This window comes from Mobula birostris, chromosome 11 (assembly GCF_030028105.1).
Source record: "Mobula birostris isolate sMobBir1 chromosome 11, sMobBir1.hap1, whole genome shotgun sequence".
NCBI classification, from domain to species: Eukaryota; Metazoa; Chordata; class Chondrichthyes; order Myliobatiformes; family Myliobatidae; genus Mobula; species Mobula birostris.
The window spans coordinates 78903860-78917261 of NC_092380.1; the positions used below are offsets into that span (position 1 = coordinate 78903860).

At 38.4% G+C, this 13402-nt stretch overlaps 1 protein-coding gene across 1 annotated transcript in view; it reads right to left on the reverse strand.

Annotated features, from left to right (window-relative positions):
- Positions 1-13402, reverse strand: part of LOC140205539 (uncharacterized) — a 181332-nt gene that overhangs the window by 98413 nt on the left and 69517 nt on the right. Inside the window, exon 2 of the mRNA XM_072273156.1 lies at positions 12098-12171. Within this exon, the coding sequence (XP_072129257.1) occupies positions 12098-12163 (66 nt within the window). The 5' untranslated portion in view covers positions 12164-12171. The remainder of the gene's footprint in view (positions 1-12097; positions 12172-13402) is intronic.

Below are 13402 nucleotides of genomic sequence, written 5' to 3' on the forward strand. Positions count from 1 at the left end.
TTTAAGAGTTGTCCCAAATAAACAGCTGCCTCGATTAACCAATGGCCCATTTAACTGAATCCACTGTACTGACAACATCGAAGGGTTGGGGAGCTGGAGAAATGATTACCTGCACACGCTAAAGTAAAAGTGTATTCATGAATACTCAGGTCTCTAGGATATGGATGCAAAGTTTAAAAAAAATTCTATGAATGAGCACTATGCTCAAGGTCAATTAATATATTTATAAACCTGTTGACAGTGTCGTGCTCTTGCTTGGGAGTTATGAGTACCAACTTTCTGGCAGATTGTTACATTATGTACCCATGAACATCTGTAGTGTAATTTCTGCCTGAAACAGTTTGAAAAGGATGCAGCGAAGTACAGTATCCAGACATACTTAAGTATGTTGGATAAGCAGATAATAACCTCAGAGTACAAACATGATTTAGCATCACTGTTACTAAATTTGAACTCAACGATGAAGTTAGAGCTATGTGCTAAATTCATACAATGGAGCTTGCATTCAGTAACAGGAAGGACCCCATCAGCCGGAGCTATTCAAAGAAAGTATCAACTGCCTGCAGGCTTATTGCTGATTAGATTAGGGAATGTTGATTGGAGAAAGTTTTTATTTACTTCTTTTCATGACTGACATCTTTTGATGGCCTACACTGATTATGTAAAAAATGTTTCAGTTTCAAACCAGTGAAAGTCTGGGGCTCTCATATTTGAGTGGCCTGACGATAATTCTACAGCAGCACAGCAGATCCGAGAGCATGAGGAGTGTGTACAGAGAGACAATCTACTTGACAAGAGAGCAGAAGCAGGTGGAAGGGCATAAGCCACATACACTGAGGATGCTTCAGAACATTTAACTTATGTTCCTCCTTGAGGAATATATGCTTTATTTAGCTGCAATTAATGCAACATATGAGCACATTTCCAGAGATTATAGGAGTCATGATAACTATCAAAGTCTAAGCTCCTAAAATTTTATAGGCTGTTGTTCGGGCATCTGCAAATTGCTGAATCTGCAACCCGTTCCTGTATTTAAGAAGCATACAGATGATGTCCCATCTAGGAATGAATCTAGCAAAGTTCCTCACCTCCCTTGACAGAGAAGCATGTGAATTCTAACGGCGCAGTGTACCGCTGACAACATACATTTGACCACAATTTGGATTGCACCCATATGTTAAAATATTTCAGCTAATGCTAATATGGTTCCTTTTCAAAATAAAAATCCAAAAATAGACCAAAATCCAGTATGAAACTTAATTAGGGTGTTTTACATCCAAAACCCAATAAAAAAAAGTCTAAAAGATTCACTGTAATGTCTAACACTTTGCTGTGTACTATTCACATAAGGGTCTCTGGTAGTCATACAGAACTAATTCATGTTATGACTGCATTAGATGCCACAAAAGCTGTAGATGAGAGGAAGGTGGTGTGCATTGGGAACTATTATTAGAAGGCTGGTTTTAAAGTTGATTGTATATTATGCATTCAGTGCCTGCTTCCTCCATGCAGCTGGGATAGAAGAGTGGATGCTGAACAGGGACATTTCCTGGTAGCATTCTTCCTCCTGATCCTCTTACAACTGGAGGTTTTTGAGCTCTGCTTCTCAGCCTCAACATTCTGTGGTTGCTAATGTCTCTGTTTGCCTTCAACTAGCAAGGTTGTGTTTTCTGCAGCTCAAGACAAGTAAGTCTCTACATCTACACTGCATGAACTACAAGCTGCTCTGGATTGATCCAGGCAACAAAATCTTATCTTCACATGTTGGAGTATTTCCATTGTTACCCTGTTACAGTTAAACTCCAATAATTCAACAAAGAGAGATTACTTAGGTTATGACCTCACAAAAGTATGCAAAAATTAGTTTTTTTAATCATGGAATACAGTATAAAATTAAAGCATATCAGTTTCCCAGTTCTCATTCTCAGTTCTTGGGCTTAGTTCTTATTCATTTATTTGTGAGCTGTGAATTCATTGCCTTTGAACTTAGTTTGGAAAGGCATTTCAAATGGGAACTAAAAGTTAACCACATATGGCATTATACCTAAACTATATTAGGTAAGCTTAGATACCTAATGAATCTTAGATACGCAGATCTCATTCCCTAAACGATATTTGTCTATCAGATGAGCTTTTAAAACCATCTAATGTTTACATCCATATCATTACTGATAAGGACATTTTAAAATTCACATGTATTTAATTAGCCGAATACAAGTTCACCAGCTGCTCTCACATGATTTGAGCTCATATTGCTAAATCAAAATTCCAGTAATGACTACAACACCAGTAATTTAGCCAGTGGACTTGTGGATTAAATTGGTCCAATGTCTTGATCTGATGGGTTCTAAGAGTATAGTTTAGAACAACAGATTCAAATTTAACATTCTAAAAAGAATCTAATTTAATACAATTAATATTTTTTTTACAAGTGGGCCTGAATTTGATAAAGACTCTGATGCTCTGAATTGTTAAAGCCTGTAAATTTTGTTAATATAGAAATGTTCAGTGCAAAAAATTCACATCAATGGAACAACCTGTCAAATGGTAATGAAAATATTGAAAAGCAAGATATGAACCAGCTGGAAGAAGTGAATTTCTGAAAGGACTGTACAGTTTATTCATGTGCTTTAATCATACCCTATTTGGAAGTAAGTGTATACAACACTGGTATGAAATATTTGGATTGGTCCAACTTCTATTTGCAGCAAGCTTGATTTCAACTTTTAAATATAACTTATACTGCTTCCATATACCATTCAGTATTTTATTAGAAAATTCCTTTAAACAAGATTACTCATATTTTGCTTTAATAAGATTTTTTTAAGCATTAATTTTTGGAATGATGATCTGTGTGAGGATAGCAAATTAGATTCTGTCTTTTTATGCTTCAGTACTGACTGTGGAATGCAGGACTTAAATCATTCATGGCAGCTGTTTTAGCTAATACATTTCAACAAATTTGAGAATACAATAGCTTTTATATTAATAAAAATACTATATGCTTGTCACTGAAGTAATCTAACCATGCCCACAAATGTTTTGGACAACAGCTTCACATTGATGAACATTTTTCAATTGCTTCATGTGATTATACAGTGCACTGGAAAGTAGTCTTGTCAATTATTGTAGAGATGGTGAAAACTGAACTAAATAAACTTTAGAAGACCCCAGATGTTTTACAGCTTGTGTTAATTCTTCACTGAAGACAAGCAATAACTTTCACATGTATTCACTGAGGCAAGTATTTACATCTTTACCTCAGATGCACATGTAGTTACACAGAGATATTCTACTGTATTTTCCATCTTTGAAGAACAATTTGTGTAAGCGAGGCTTAGTTAATTGACCTTCTCTGACTCTTTGGACTTCTTAATTATGTTGAGTCTTAGGTATTCTAGTCATTTCTTGATCTGAATAAATGTGTGACATCCCGACTCAACTTGATTTTGAATCACAAATACAAGAAGGCTGGAAGTACAAGGTGGTAGATAATTGAACCCCCCCCCCCTTCATCATTACACATTCCTATTTCCCTCTCTCAACTTTTTCCTTACTTACCCATCACCCCTCTCTGGTGCTCCTCCTCCTTCCCTTACATGGTCTTCTACCCTCTCCTATCAGATTCTCCCTCCTCCAGCCCAATATCTCTTTCACCAACTAACTTACCAGCTCTTTGCTTCACCCTCCTCCCCTCTCCCAGTTTCACCTACCACCTACCACCTTGTACTTTTTCCTCCCGTTCCCCCCCCCTTCTTATCCTGACTTGTCATCTTTTTTTCCAGTCCCGATGAAGGGTCTCAGCCCAAAACATTGCCTGTTTATTCCTTTCCATAGATGCTGCCTGACCTGCTGTGTTCCTCCAGCATTTTGTGTATGTCAATTGCTTTTGACGTGTGTTTCCTCTTCAGTGATTAGTCTTCTAGAATATACTTATCGACACTAATGTCTTCAATATACCCTGGTATGCCTCTTGCTGCAAATATTTCAATAACATGGGTATCCTGACCTTTCTTCGGATTTGTGCAGGATGTCACTTAGTGCTGCACACTAATGCCATTTAATTGACATTCTGCATGTCATGCTTGCTTGTCATTCTCGGCGGTGTCATATTCCTTTGCCTCTTCCCAATGAGTTGTTAGCATGAGAGTCACGATTTTGCTTTTGTTTCAGATGTTGTCCCTTCATCCTTTTCTAAGTTGAGATGCAGTAAACTGAAACATATTTGGAGTCTGTGATGTAGCTTCAGCTCTGCTGACATGTATCCTGTGGTTTTATACAATAATTGGAAATTAACTAAACAATGATTCATGCAAAATTCAAACAACCTTGGAAAACTTAACTCAAAGTTTTTTCTCAGGATGAATGGATTAGCTACACTGCAAGGGGCTGGATGGTATGCAGGAGTTAACATATTAATATTGTTCTCTGCATAAAGCTTTCAAACAGATATATTCTGAAGAAGCCAATCATCAGACACTAATTCATTTGATCGATCATGAATTGCAAAATCAACCTCAACTTTCCAATATACATTTTGTGTAGTTTGCGATCCCATGGGTCAAATTTAGAATGAGCATCAAGTCAAGTCAAGTTGCTTTTTATTGTCATTTTGACCATAAACTGCTGGTACAGTACACAGTAAAAACGAAATAACGTTCCTCCAGGACCCTGGTGCTACATGAAACAACACAAAACTACACTAGTCTAAGTGAGACAACACAAGGCTACACTAAACTACGCAAGACAACACAAAAACTACACTAGACTACAGACCTACACAGGACTACATAAAGTGCACAAAACAGTGCAGGGCAGTACAATAAATAATAAACAAGACAACAGGCACAGTAGAGGATAAATTACAATATAATAATAAATGATGTAGATGTCAGTCTAGACTCTGGGTATTAAGGAGTCTGATGGCTTGGGGGAAGAAACTGTTGCACAGTCTGGTCGTGAGAGCCCAAATGCTTCAGTACCTTTTGCCAGATGGCAGGAGGGAGAAGAGTTTGTATGAGGGGTGCGTGGGGTCCTTCACAATGCTGTTGGCTTTACAGGTGCAGGGTGTAGTGTAAATGTCTGTAATAGTGGGAAGAGAGACCCCGATGATCTACTCAGCTGACCTCACTATCCGCTGCAGGATCTTGCGATCCAAGACGGTGCAATTTCCGAACCAGGGAGTGATGCAGCTGCTCAAGATGTTTTCGATACATCCTCTGTAGAATGTGGTGAGGATGGGGGGTGGGAGATGGACTTTTCTCAGCCTTCGCAGAAAGCAGAGACGCTGCTGTGCTTTCTTGGCTATGGAGCTGATGTTGAGGGACCAGCTGAGATTCTCTGCCAGGTGAACACCAAGAAATTTGGTGCTCTTAACGATCTCAACGGCAGAGCCGTTAATGTTTAGCAGAGAGTGGTCACTCCATGCTCTCCTGGTCAACAACCATCTCTTTTGTTTTGTTCACATTCAGAGACAGGTTGTTGGCTCTGCACCGTTCGTTAGTGGCTGCACCTCCTCTCTGTATGCTGACTCGTCGTTCTTACTGATGAGACCCACCACAGTCGTGTCATTGGCGAACTTGATGATGTGATTCAAATAGCATCAAATAGGACTAAGAAATAATCATGACTTTTCCATCAGAAACTTGACATGATTTCTCTGAAATGATCATGCAAGCAACCCCCATGCTTGTAGGACAGTGATGGATGGTTCTGCTTGCACTCTTGATAGATTATATGTACCAACGCTAAATATTTCAGCAGTACATCAACAACAGTGCAGCTATTGAAGTTTCTGGCAATTACCTACATAATCACTATGCAGTAAGTTAGGAGTGTGATTCTTCAAAGATTTGATTTCTCAGACTTTGGGTATAAGTATTCCATGCTGTAACTTCATACATCCCTAGACAAGTCAAATGTACTTAAAATTATTGTCTATCCATATTTAGACATTTATCTAAATTAGTTCAATCTCTGAAGAGTATTATTTCTATACAAACAGAATATGTTGGGAACATTCAATAGGTCTGACGGCATCTGGGCAGGAGAAACAAAATTAAAGTTTCAAGTCTGATACTCTTCTTCGGATTCGTCTCTGACCTTAAATATTAACAGTTTCGCAAACCACAGATTTAGCTGACCTGCTGAGTATCTCAAGTATTTTCTGTTTTTATTCTGGATTTCTAGCAAATGCCGCTTTACTAACTTTCAACTACCTTTCTTTGCTGTATCACCTGTTTTGGTAGCCATGACTAGAAAACTCATAATTTACTATTAAGTGTAAGGTAAATATTCTTTTCTCAGTGCCCATGTCAGAGTCACCATTTCATATTCTGGATAAAAAAATCAGTGATTAATATTTTTATGGGAGAACAATATCCAATGTTGTGGTTTACTGACACAATAAAATCACTTCTAAACATTCTGGAAACAGAAGGACTTACTAATTTTAGATTTGGAATTGTTAATAAGAGTTTGTGATCTCTGATTAAATGAAATATCTTTCTAGTGGAAACTAATGAAACATTAATTTATTTTAAAACTGATGCCTTGAGGATTTTTATTTTATATATGTGCACTTTTATTTAAAATCTGCAATACAAATGCTATTGGCTTATCTTGGATGTGATTTGACTAACATGTGCACCTAATTTGAGGTGTCAAAAATAAGATTCAATGTCCTGCTTGTGTCAAATTTCACCAATGATATTTTCATGCTTATGCTCTACCTGTGCAATTCATATGGTCCATGTTATCCTCTTCCCATCTACTGGATATTTTTTTTTAAGTACCTGATACAATGGTGTAAGCATCATTGTTAAATCTGATAAAAATCATGAGAAATACTGAAGCAAACACAATAGTGATCAGAATCAGGTTTATCATCACCAGTTCAATGCAATACATAATATAGAAAAAAGTAAAAATAAATAAGCAAGTCAAATACAGTATATGTATATTGAATATATTAAAAATCACGCAAAAACAGAAATGATATATATTTTAAAAAGTGAGGTAGTGTTCAGGGGTTCAATGTCCATTTAGGAATTGGATGGCAGAGGGGAAGAAGCTGTTCCTGAATTGTTGAGGGTGTGCCTTCAGGCTTCTGTACCTCCTGCCTGATGGTAACAATGAGAAAAGGGCAAGCCCTGGGTGTTGGGGATTCTTAACAATGGACGCTGCCTTTCTGAAACACCGCTCCTTGTAGGTGTCATGGGTACTTTGTAGGCTAGTACCCAAGATGGAGCTAACTAAATTTACAACCCTCTGCAGCTTCTTTCAGTCCTGTACAGAAGCCCCTCCCCCATACCAGACAGTAATGCAGCCTGTCAGAATGCTCTCCACAGTACATCTACAGAAGTTTTTGAGTGTTTTTGTTGACATACCAAATCTCTCCAAACTCCATGAAGTATAATCACTATTTCGCCTTCTTTATAGTTGCATTGATATGTTGGGACCAGGTTAGGTCCTCAGAGATCTTGACACCTAGGAACTTGAAACTGCTCACTCTCTCCACTTCTGATCCCTCTATGAGGATTGGTGTGTGTTCCTTTGTCTTAATCTTCCTGAAGTCCACACTCAGCACTTTCGTCTTAATGACATCGAGTGCAAGGTTGTTGCTGTGACACCACTCCACTAGTTGGTATATCTCATTCCTGTATGCACTCTCGTCACCACCTGAGATTCTACCAACAATGGTTGTATCATCAGCAAATTTATAGATGGTACTTGAGCTATGCGTAGCCACAAAGTCACAGGTATAGAGAGAGTAGAGCAGTGGGCTAACCACACACCCCTGAGATGCACCAGTGTTGATCATCAGCGAGGAAATATTATCAACAATCCACACAGATTGTGGTCTTCCGGTTAGGAAGTCAAGGATCCAATTGCAGAGGGAGGTACAGAGCTCCAGGTTCTGTAACTTATCAATCTGAATTGTGGGAATGATAGTATTAAATGCTGAGCTATAGTCGATGAACAGCATCCTGACTTAGGTGTTTGTATTGTCCAGGTGGTCTAAGGCCGTGTGAAGAGCAACTGAGATTGCGTCTGCCATTGACCTATTATGGCAATAGGCAAATTGCAGTGTGTCTAGGTCCTTGCTGAGGTTGACCAACCTCTCAAAGCATCTCATCACTGTAGATGTGAGTGCTGCTGGGCAAAAGTTATTAAGGCAGCTCACATTATTCTTCTTAGGCACTGGAAAAATGTTGCCTTTTTGAGGCAAGTGGGAACTTCCACCCGTAGCAGTGAAAGGTTGAAAATGCCCTTGAATATTCCTGCTAGTTGATTAGCAATAGGGATCATAGATATGCTAAATTTGGTCTCTTTATCTTTGTACTTACTTGGGTTTTGTTCTTGACAATTTGCTGCCACCCACTTTGAAAAAGAAATTATTTGCTTGCACAAAAGCACATTTACCTTATTTGATTCATATTGCAATAACTTATTCATTTGAGAAAATCAAAATTCAAAAACTCTCTCTATCATGTAGTAGTAGTAGTAGTAGTAGTAGTAACAAGGCAATGACTCATGTTTGTGGAATCTTGCCAGATGTCAACTGGAAAAAATGTTGATGAGGAATTAACCACATGCAGTAATCTTATGTAAAAATAAATATTTTATGCACATTTAGGGTGAAGTAATGCTGATTCTATTCATCTGCATTTAACTATGCAGAGGCCTGCAGGATGTCCAAGTGAAGGCACTGGCTCCTACAAATGATCAAACAACAGAACTCAGAAACTGGCCTTTCACCCCTGTCCCCCACACCCTTGATCATACTGGCTTATTCAGTACCTATGAATACTAATTCCTCTTTCTTGCACTCAGCCTTCTATCCATGTTGTTCTAGGTGTTCATCTAAATACTTCTTAAATGTTATGACAGTAACTTCTTCCACCATATTTTCCCTGGTGTATTCTGCATTTCAATCAGTCTTTAATGGTGGAGTGAGTAAATATTTAAGGTGGATGGTGTTCCAGTCAAATGGGTTGCTTTATCTTGAATAGTACTGAGCTTCTTCAGTGTTGTTTGAGCTGCATGGATCCAGGTATATGAAGAATATTCCATCATGCTCCTAACTTGCAGATGCCAGAAAAGCTCTGATGTGTCAGGATGTGCATCACTTACAGGATATCTAATCATTGATATACTCTTGAAGTCATCATAGTATTTATGTGGCTGGTCCTGCTGAATTTCTGATCAATGGTAACTTCCAGGATATTGATAAATTGGTTTTGTGAAGTTCATATTAATGAAAACCAATTACAGACTGGACGACTGTTTTGCAGACGAACAACACTGTTTATCTTCAGGCATGATTCCAAACTTCTATATGTGCACCACTTTAATTTCCTATCCAGCGATCATGCTCCATTTTTGTTCTCAGAAACCATTCCAACATTACCTAAAGTGGGTTTGAAGAAAATTACATCACCTTACAAACCATAGACTCTGTTACAAAGAAGAACAAAGCACGATACAGCCTTCGTAACATGAAGATGACCAGTTTCAAAGAGCCTCTTTGTCATACTTTGTAAGCCACATTTTCGGCATTCAGTTTTTTTTTATCTCTACTGGTAATTTCAGACAAAAAATAGTCTGCCAGACCTACTGTATCACAGATTATATACCAATGTCTACACCACTATTTTTCATCTTGTTTCATCACTTTTTCTGTTAGTTAATCACTCCTGCCATGCACCCTGTACTCGCCATTTCTTTAGATTCCGTCTGCTTCTTTCCCTGCATCTAAAACTTCATTTTATTTCTATTTTTTTCTGAGAGGCCATTGATTTGATACTTAAATATTGATTCTCTCTCCACAGGTGCATTGTAACATAGTGATAACATATCAATTATTGGTTTATATCATAAGAAAATCAATTTTGGCCTCAACGAACATCTGGTTTTAAAATCCCAGCTGGAAGATCTATCAATTCACAGAATTTGGGTATTAATTTGAGTTTAAAATGTGGAGCAACATTAAGTACAGAACATGGCCAACTCGGTGAAAGCCTACTCAAGAGGGCAGTCCACAACTGTAGCAGCCATATAAGTGGACACACTGAGACCTGCATCAAATCAACAAGATAAACCTGTGATGTGATGACACTTAAACTGCAATGATATGCAGGCTCTGAATGCAACTCAAAAAATGAAAGCACCTTTAAGAACACCTAGCTCACTTCTGCCTATTATAGGTGGACTTGGCATCACTGCAGTAAAGCATTCTTATGTTTAATTGGCAAAACAAGAGAACATTGTGGATTTAAGCAAACTGCGAACGCAGTATGATAGCAACTTTATAAAAACCAGTAATCTTTTTTTCTATTTAGTCACAATGAGCTTGCATTCTGTTTGTCTTTTAAATGGCTCCAAATAAGCTGCACTTGCTGTCTTCAAAAAAAGGAATGCCTGAAAGGACCACTTCATCCCAAACTAAATTTTATAAGTATGTTGCAAACATTCTTATTCCCTAAGATCAGGGAGGCCAGCCTATGTTACAAACACCAAATGATTATTTAAAAGTAATATCATTATGGAATTCCTTCATGGTAGACTGCCAAAGGACATCCTCTACGGAGAACTAGCAACAGGCAAGAGGAACATTGGTAGACCCCAGCTTCGCTTCAAGAACCTCTGCAAGCGTGACATGAAAGCCTTAAAAATCAACACAGAGTGCTGGGAGGATACAGTAGATGACTGCAACAAATGGTGAGGTACTCTTCAGCAACACCTAGAGCAAGGTGAAAGAGTGATCCTGAGTCAGTTTGAGGAGCAGAGAGCACAGCAGACAGTGGGCAACAATTCCATGACGCCGAACACATGCGGCAACTATGGCAGACCCTGTCGTTCCAAGATTAGGCTCAATAGCCACAGTCAACGCTGCTCGACAAACCAGTGACTACCAGAGGCGCAGTACCCATGGTCGACCATGACCAACGGAGGCCACATGCATACATATGAAATTAAATCAGCAATTTGCTTTTATGTGCAATATACAAATGGGCTGTTCATTTATCAACTAAACACAGTGGTTACACTTTAAAACTTAAAATATTTGCAAGTATTATAATTTGTAGCCTGGGGGAAAAACACACGTAGGAGAACAAATACTTCTTTGGGTCTTACATTCCTTTATCTGTTTTAGGTATTTTGTTGCAGAAAGAGGGTATCAAAATAAATTTTAAAAACAGTTCCTGCTATTACAATCTCAGTTTAAGTTTGGAACACACCCTTATTACGTATGCAGTATGAAAATAATTAAAACAAAGTATACAAAACCAATACTGTAGTGGCAATTATTTGGCACACACGTGTTTAACTTCCAAACACATATAGGCTAGACCTTGAATTGAGTTCTCCTCACTCACACCAGTAGGCCGATTAAGGAGCTTCGCAATCACACAATCCAGTGCTGATCAATATACTCGCAAAAATCTTTCCTCCCCAAACCTGGGAAAAACATTTGAACATCGTCCTTTCTAGAACATGGCAACTCTTCGTTCTATTCCACCCATGTAAAATGACATCACCGTTTTCTCTTAAAGGCACAGGCAGCTATTTTAGCATTTCCAAGATGAATACATAGTGCACATTAACTATTAAAAATGATATTCAACCATCACCTGGTTACATGTACTTCTCCTTTCACAGCAAACGCACAGTGCCAAGGGAGCACTGGCCTTGCTAACAGAGCTCTGGAATTGTAAAAACAGGTGGACTTCAGGCAAGTACACGCCTTATTTTTCTACATCATTTAATTTCTCCCTGACAATGTCTTTCATCTCTTTGAGGTTTACATCAAGACTCATTTGTCCCTGCACATCCACATCAAGCACAGCTCCCAACAATTCCCACTGTTGAATGCTGACATGGTATATTGACAGTAAGATGGGTGGAAGTGAATAAGCACTCTATAATACATTTTTTTCTGATTTTAAGGAACTTAAAATACAGGAGATTCAAATAACTGTGATTTTCCTGATATTAAACATATACCAATTTGCAAATATCTGTTTTACATAAAGACAATATTAACTTGTAGAGGAGCAATTTCCTTTGTCCAAATATCTGAATTGTACAGTACCTTGTTATAATTAGAAATGATTTCAGCCCGTTCTTCTGCAATTAATGCCTCCAAATCTTTCTTCATGTCAAAAGCTGTAAAGAAATTAAAAACTCTTAGTAACTTGCATGTTTATCAATATGCAACTACTTATTCTAGTTCTTTCATTTGTCATAAGAGAAATCATATAAATGGACAGATCAAATGTACACTAACCTCAAAGTTCTAGATTATTTCTGTTATGGGGAAAGAGTGCCTTGTAAAAGTATTCAGCCTCCCAACCCTTGATTCACATAAATGAATATTAAACCAGGGATTGCTCAATTTAACTAAGAAGTTTTATTTGGGAATCACATGTTCCTTCCCCCCCCCCCCACAACAGACCCCAAAAACAGGGAAAATTATAAAGCATGAAAAACTAGGAATTCAAAATTCAGCGGTTCAAAAGTATTCATTGCCCCTTGCTCAGTACTTAGTAGAACCACCTCTCACAATTATTAGAGCCAGTAGGCTTTTTGGATATGTCTCTTTTAGCTTTGCACAACATGATGGAGCAAGATTTACTTGTTCCTCCTTGTCGGAGCATTGCATGTCTGAGGAGAAGTGGCCAGGACTCTGACTAGGCTACTCAAGGACATCAATCTTCTTCATTTGAAGCCACTCCATGATTGCTCTGGCAGTGTGCTTTGGGTCGTTGTCCTGATGAGAGATGAACTTTCTCCGCAAGTTATGCTTTCTGGCAGAGGGTAGCAGGTTTTTATCCAGGATCTCTTGGTATTAAGTAGCATCCACCTTCCCATCAATCCTTCCAAATTTCCAGTCCCCATCTCCACCACACTTTACAGTTAGGACAGTGTAACCTGGCTAATGCATAGTATTAGATTTATGCCACAAATACTGTTTAGTGTTGAGGGCAAAAGGTTCCACAAGACCTTCTTCCACATCTTTACAGTATCTTCTAAGTGATGCTTTGCAATGCCTTTACAGGCAAGGATATGCATTTTTTTTTTAACAAGGGATGCTTCCTTCCTACTCTTCCATAAATACCCTTTTTGTCAAGGCCTTAAAGATTGTGTAGCCATGAACTTCATCTCCAGTTACAGGCACTGACTTCTGCAACTCACTCAGAGTGACTACTGGTGTCACAGTAGCCTCTCTTACGAGTACCATTGTTCTCCTGTGACCAAGTTTAGAAGGGCAGCCTGACCTAGGCAGCATGGCTGTGGTTTCATTTTTTTTTCCACTTTCAAAATGGACTATACTGAACTCCAAGCTATGTTCGGTGCTTTTGAAATGGACTTATACCCTTCCCCAGATTTGTGTTCC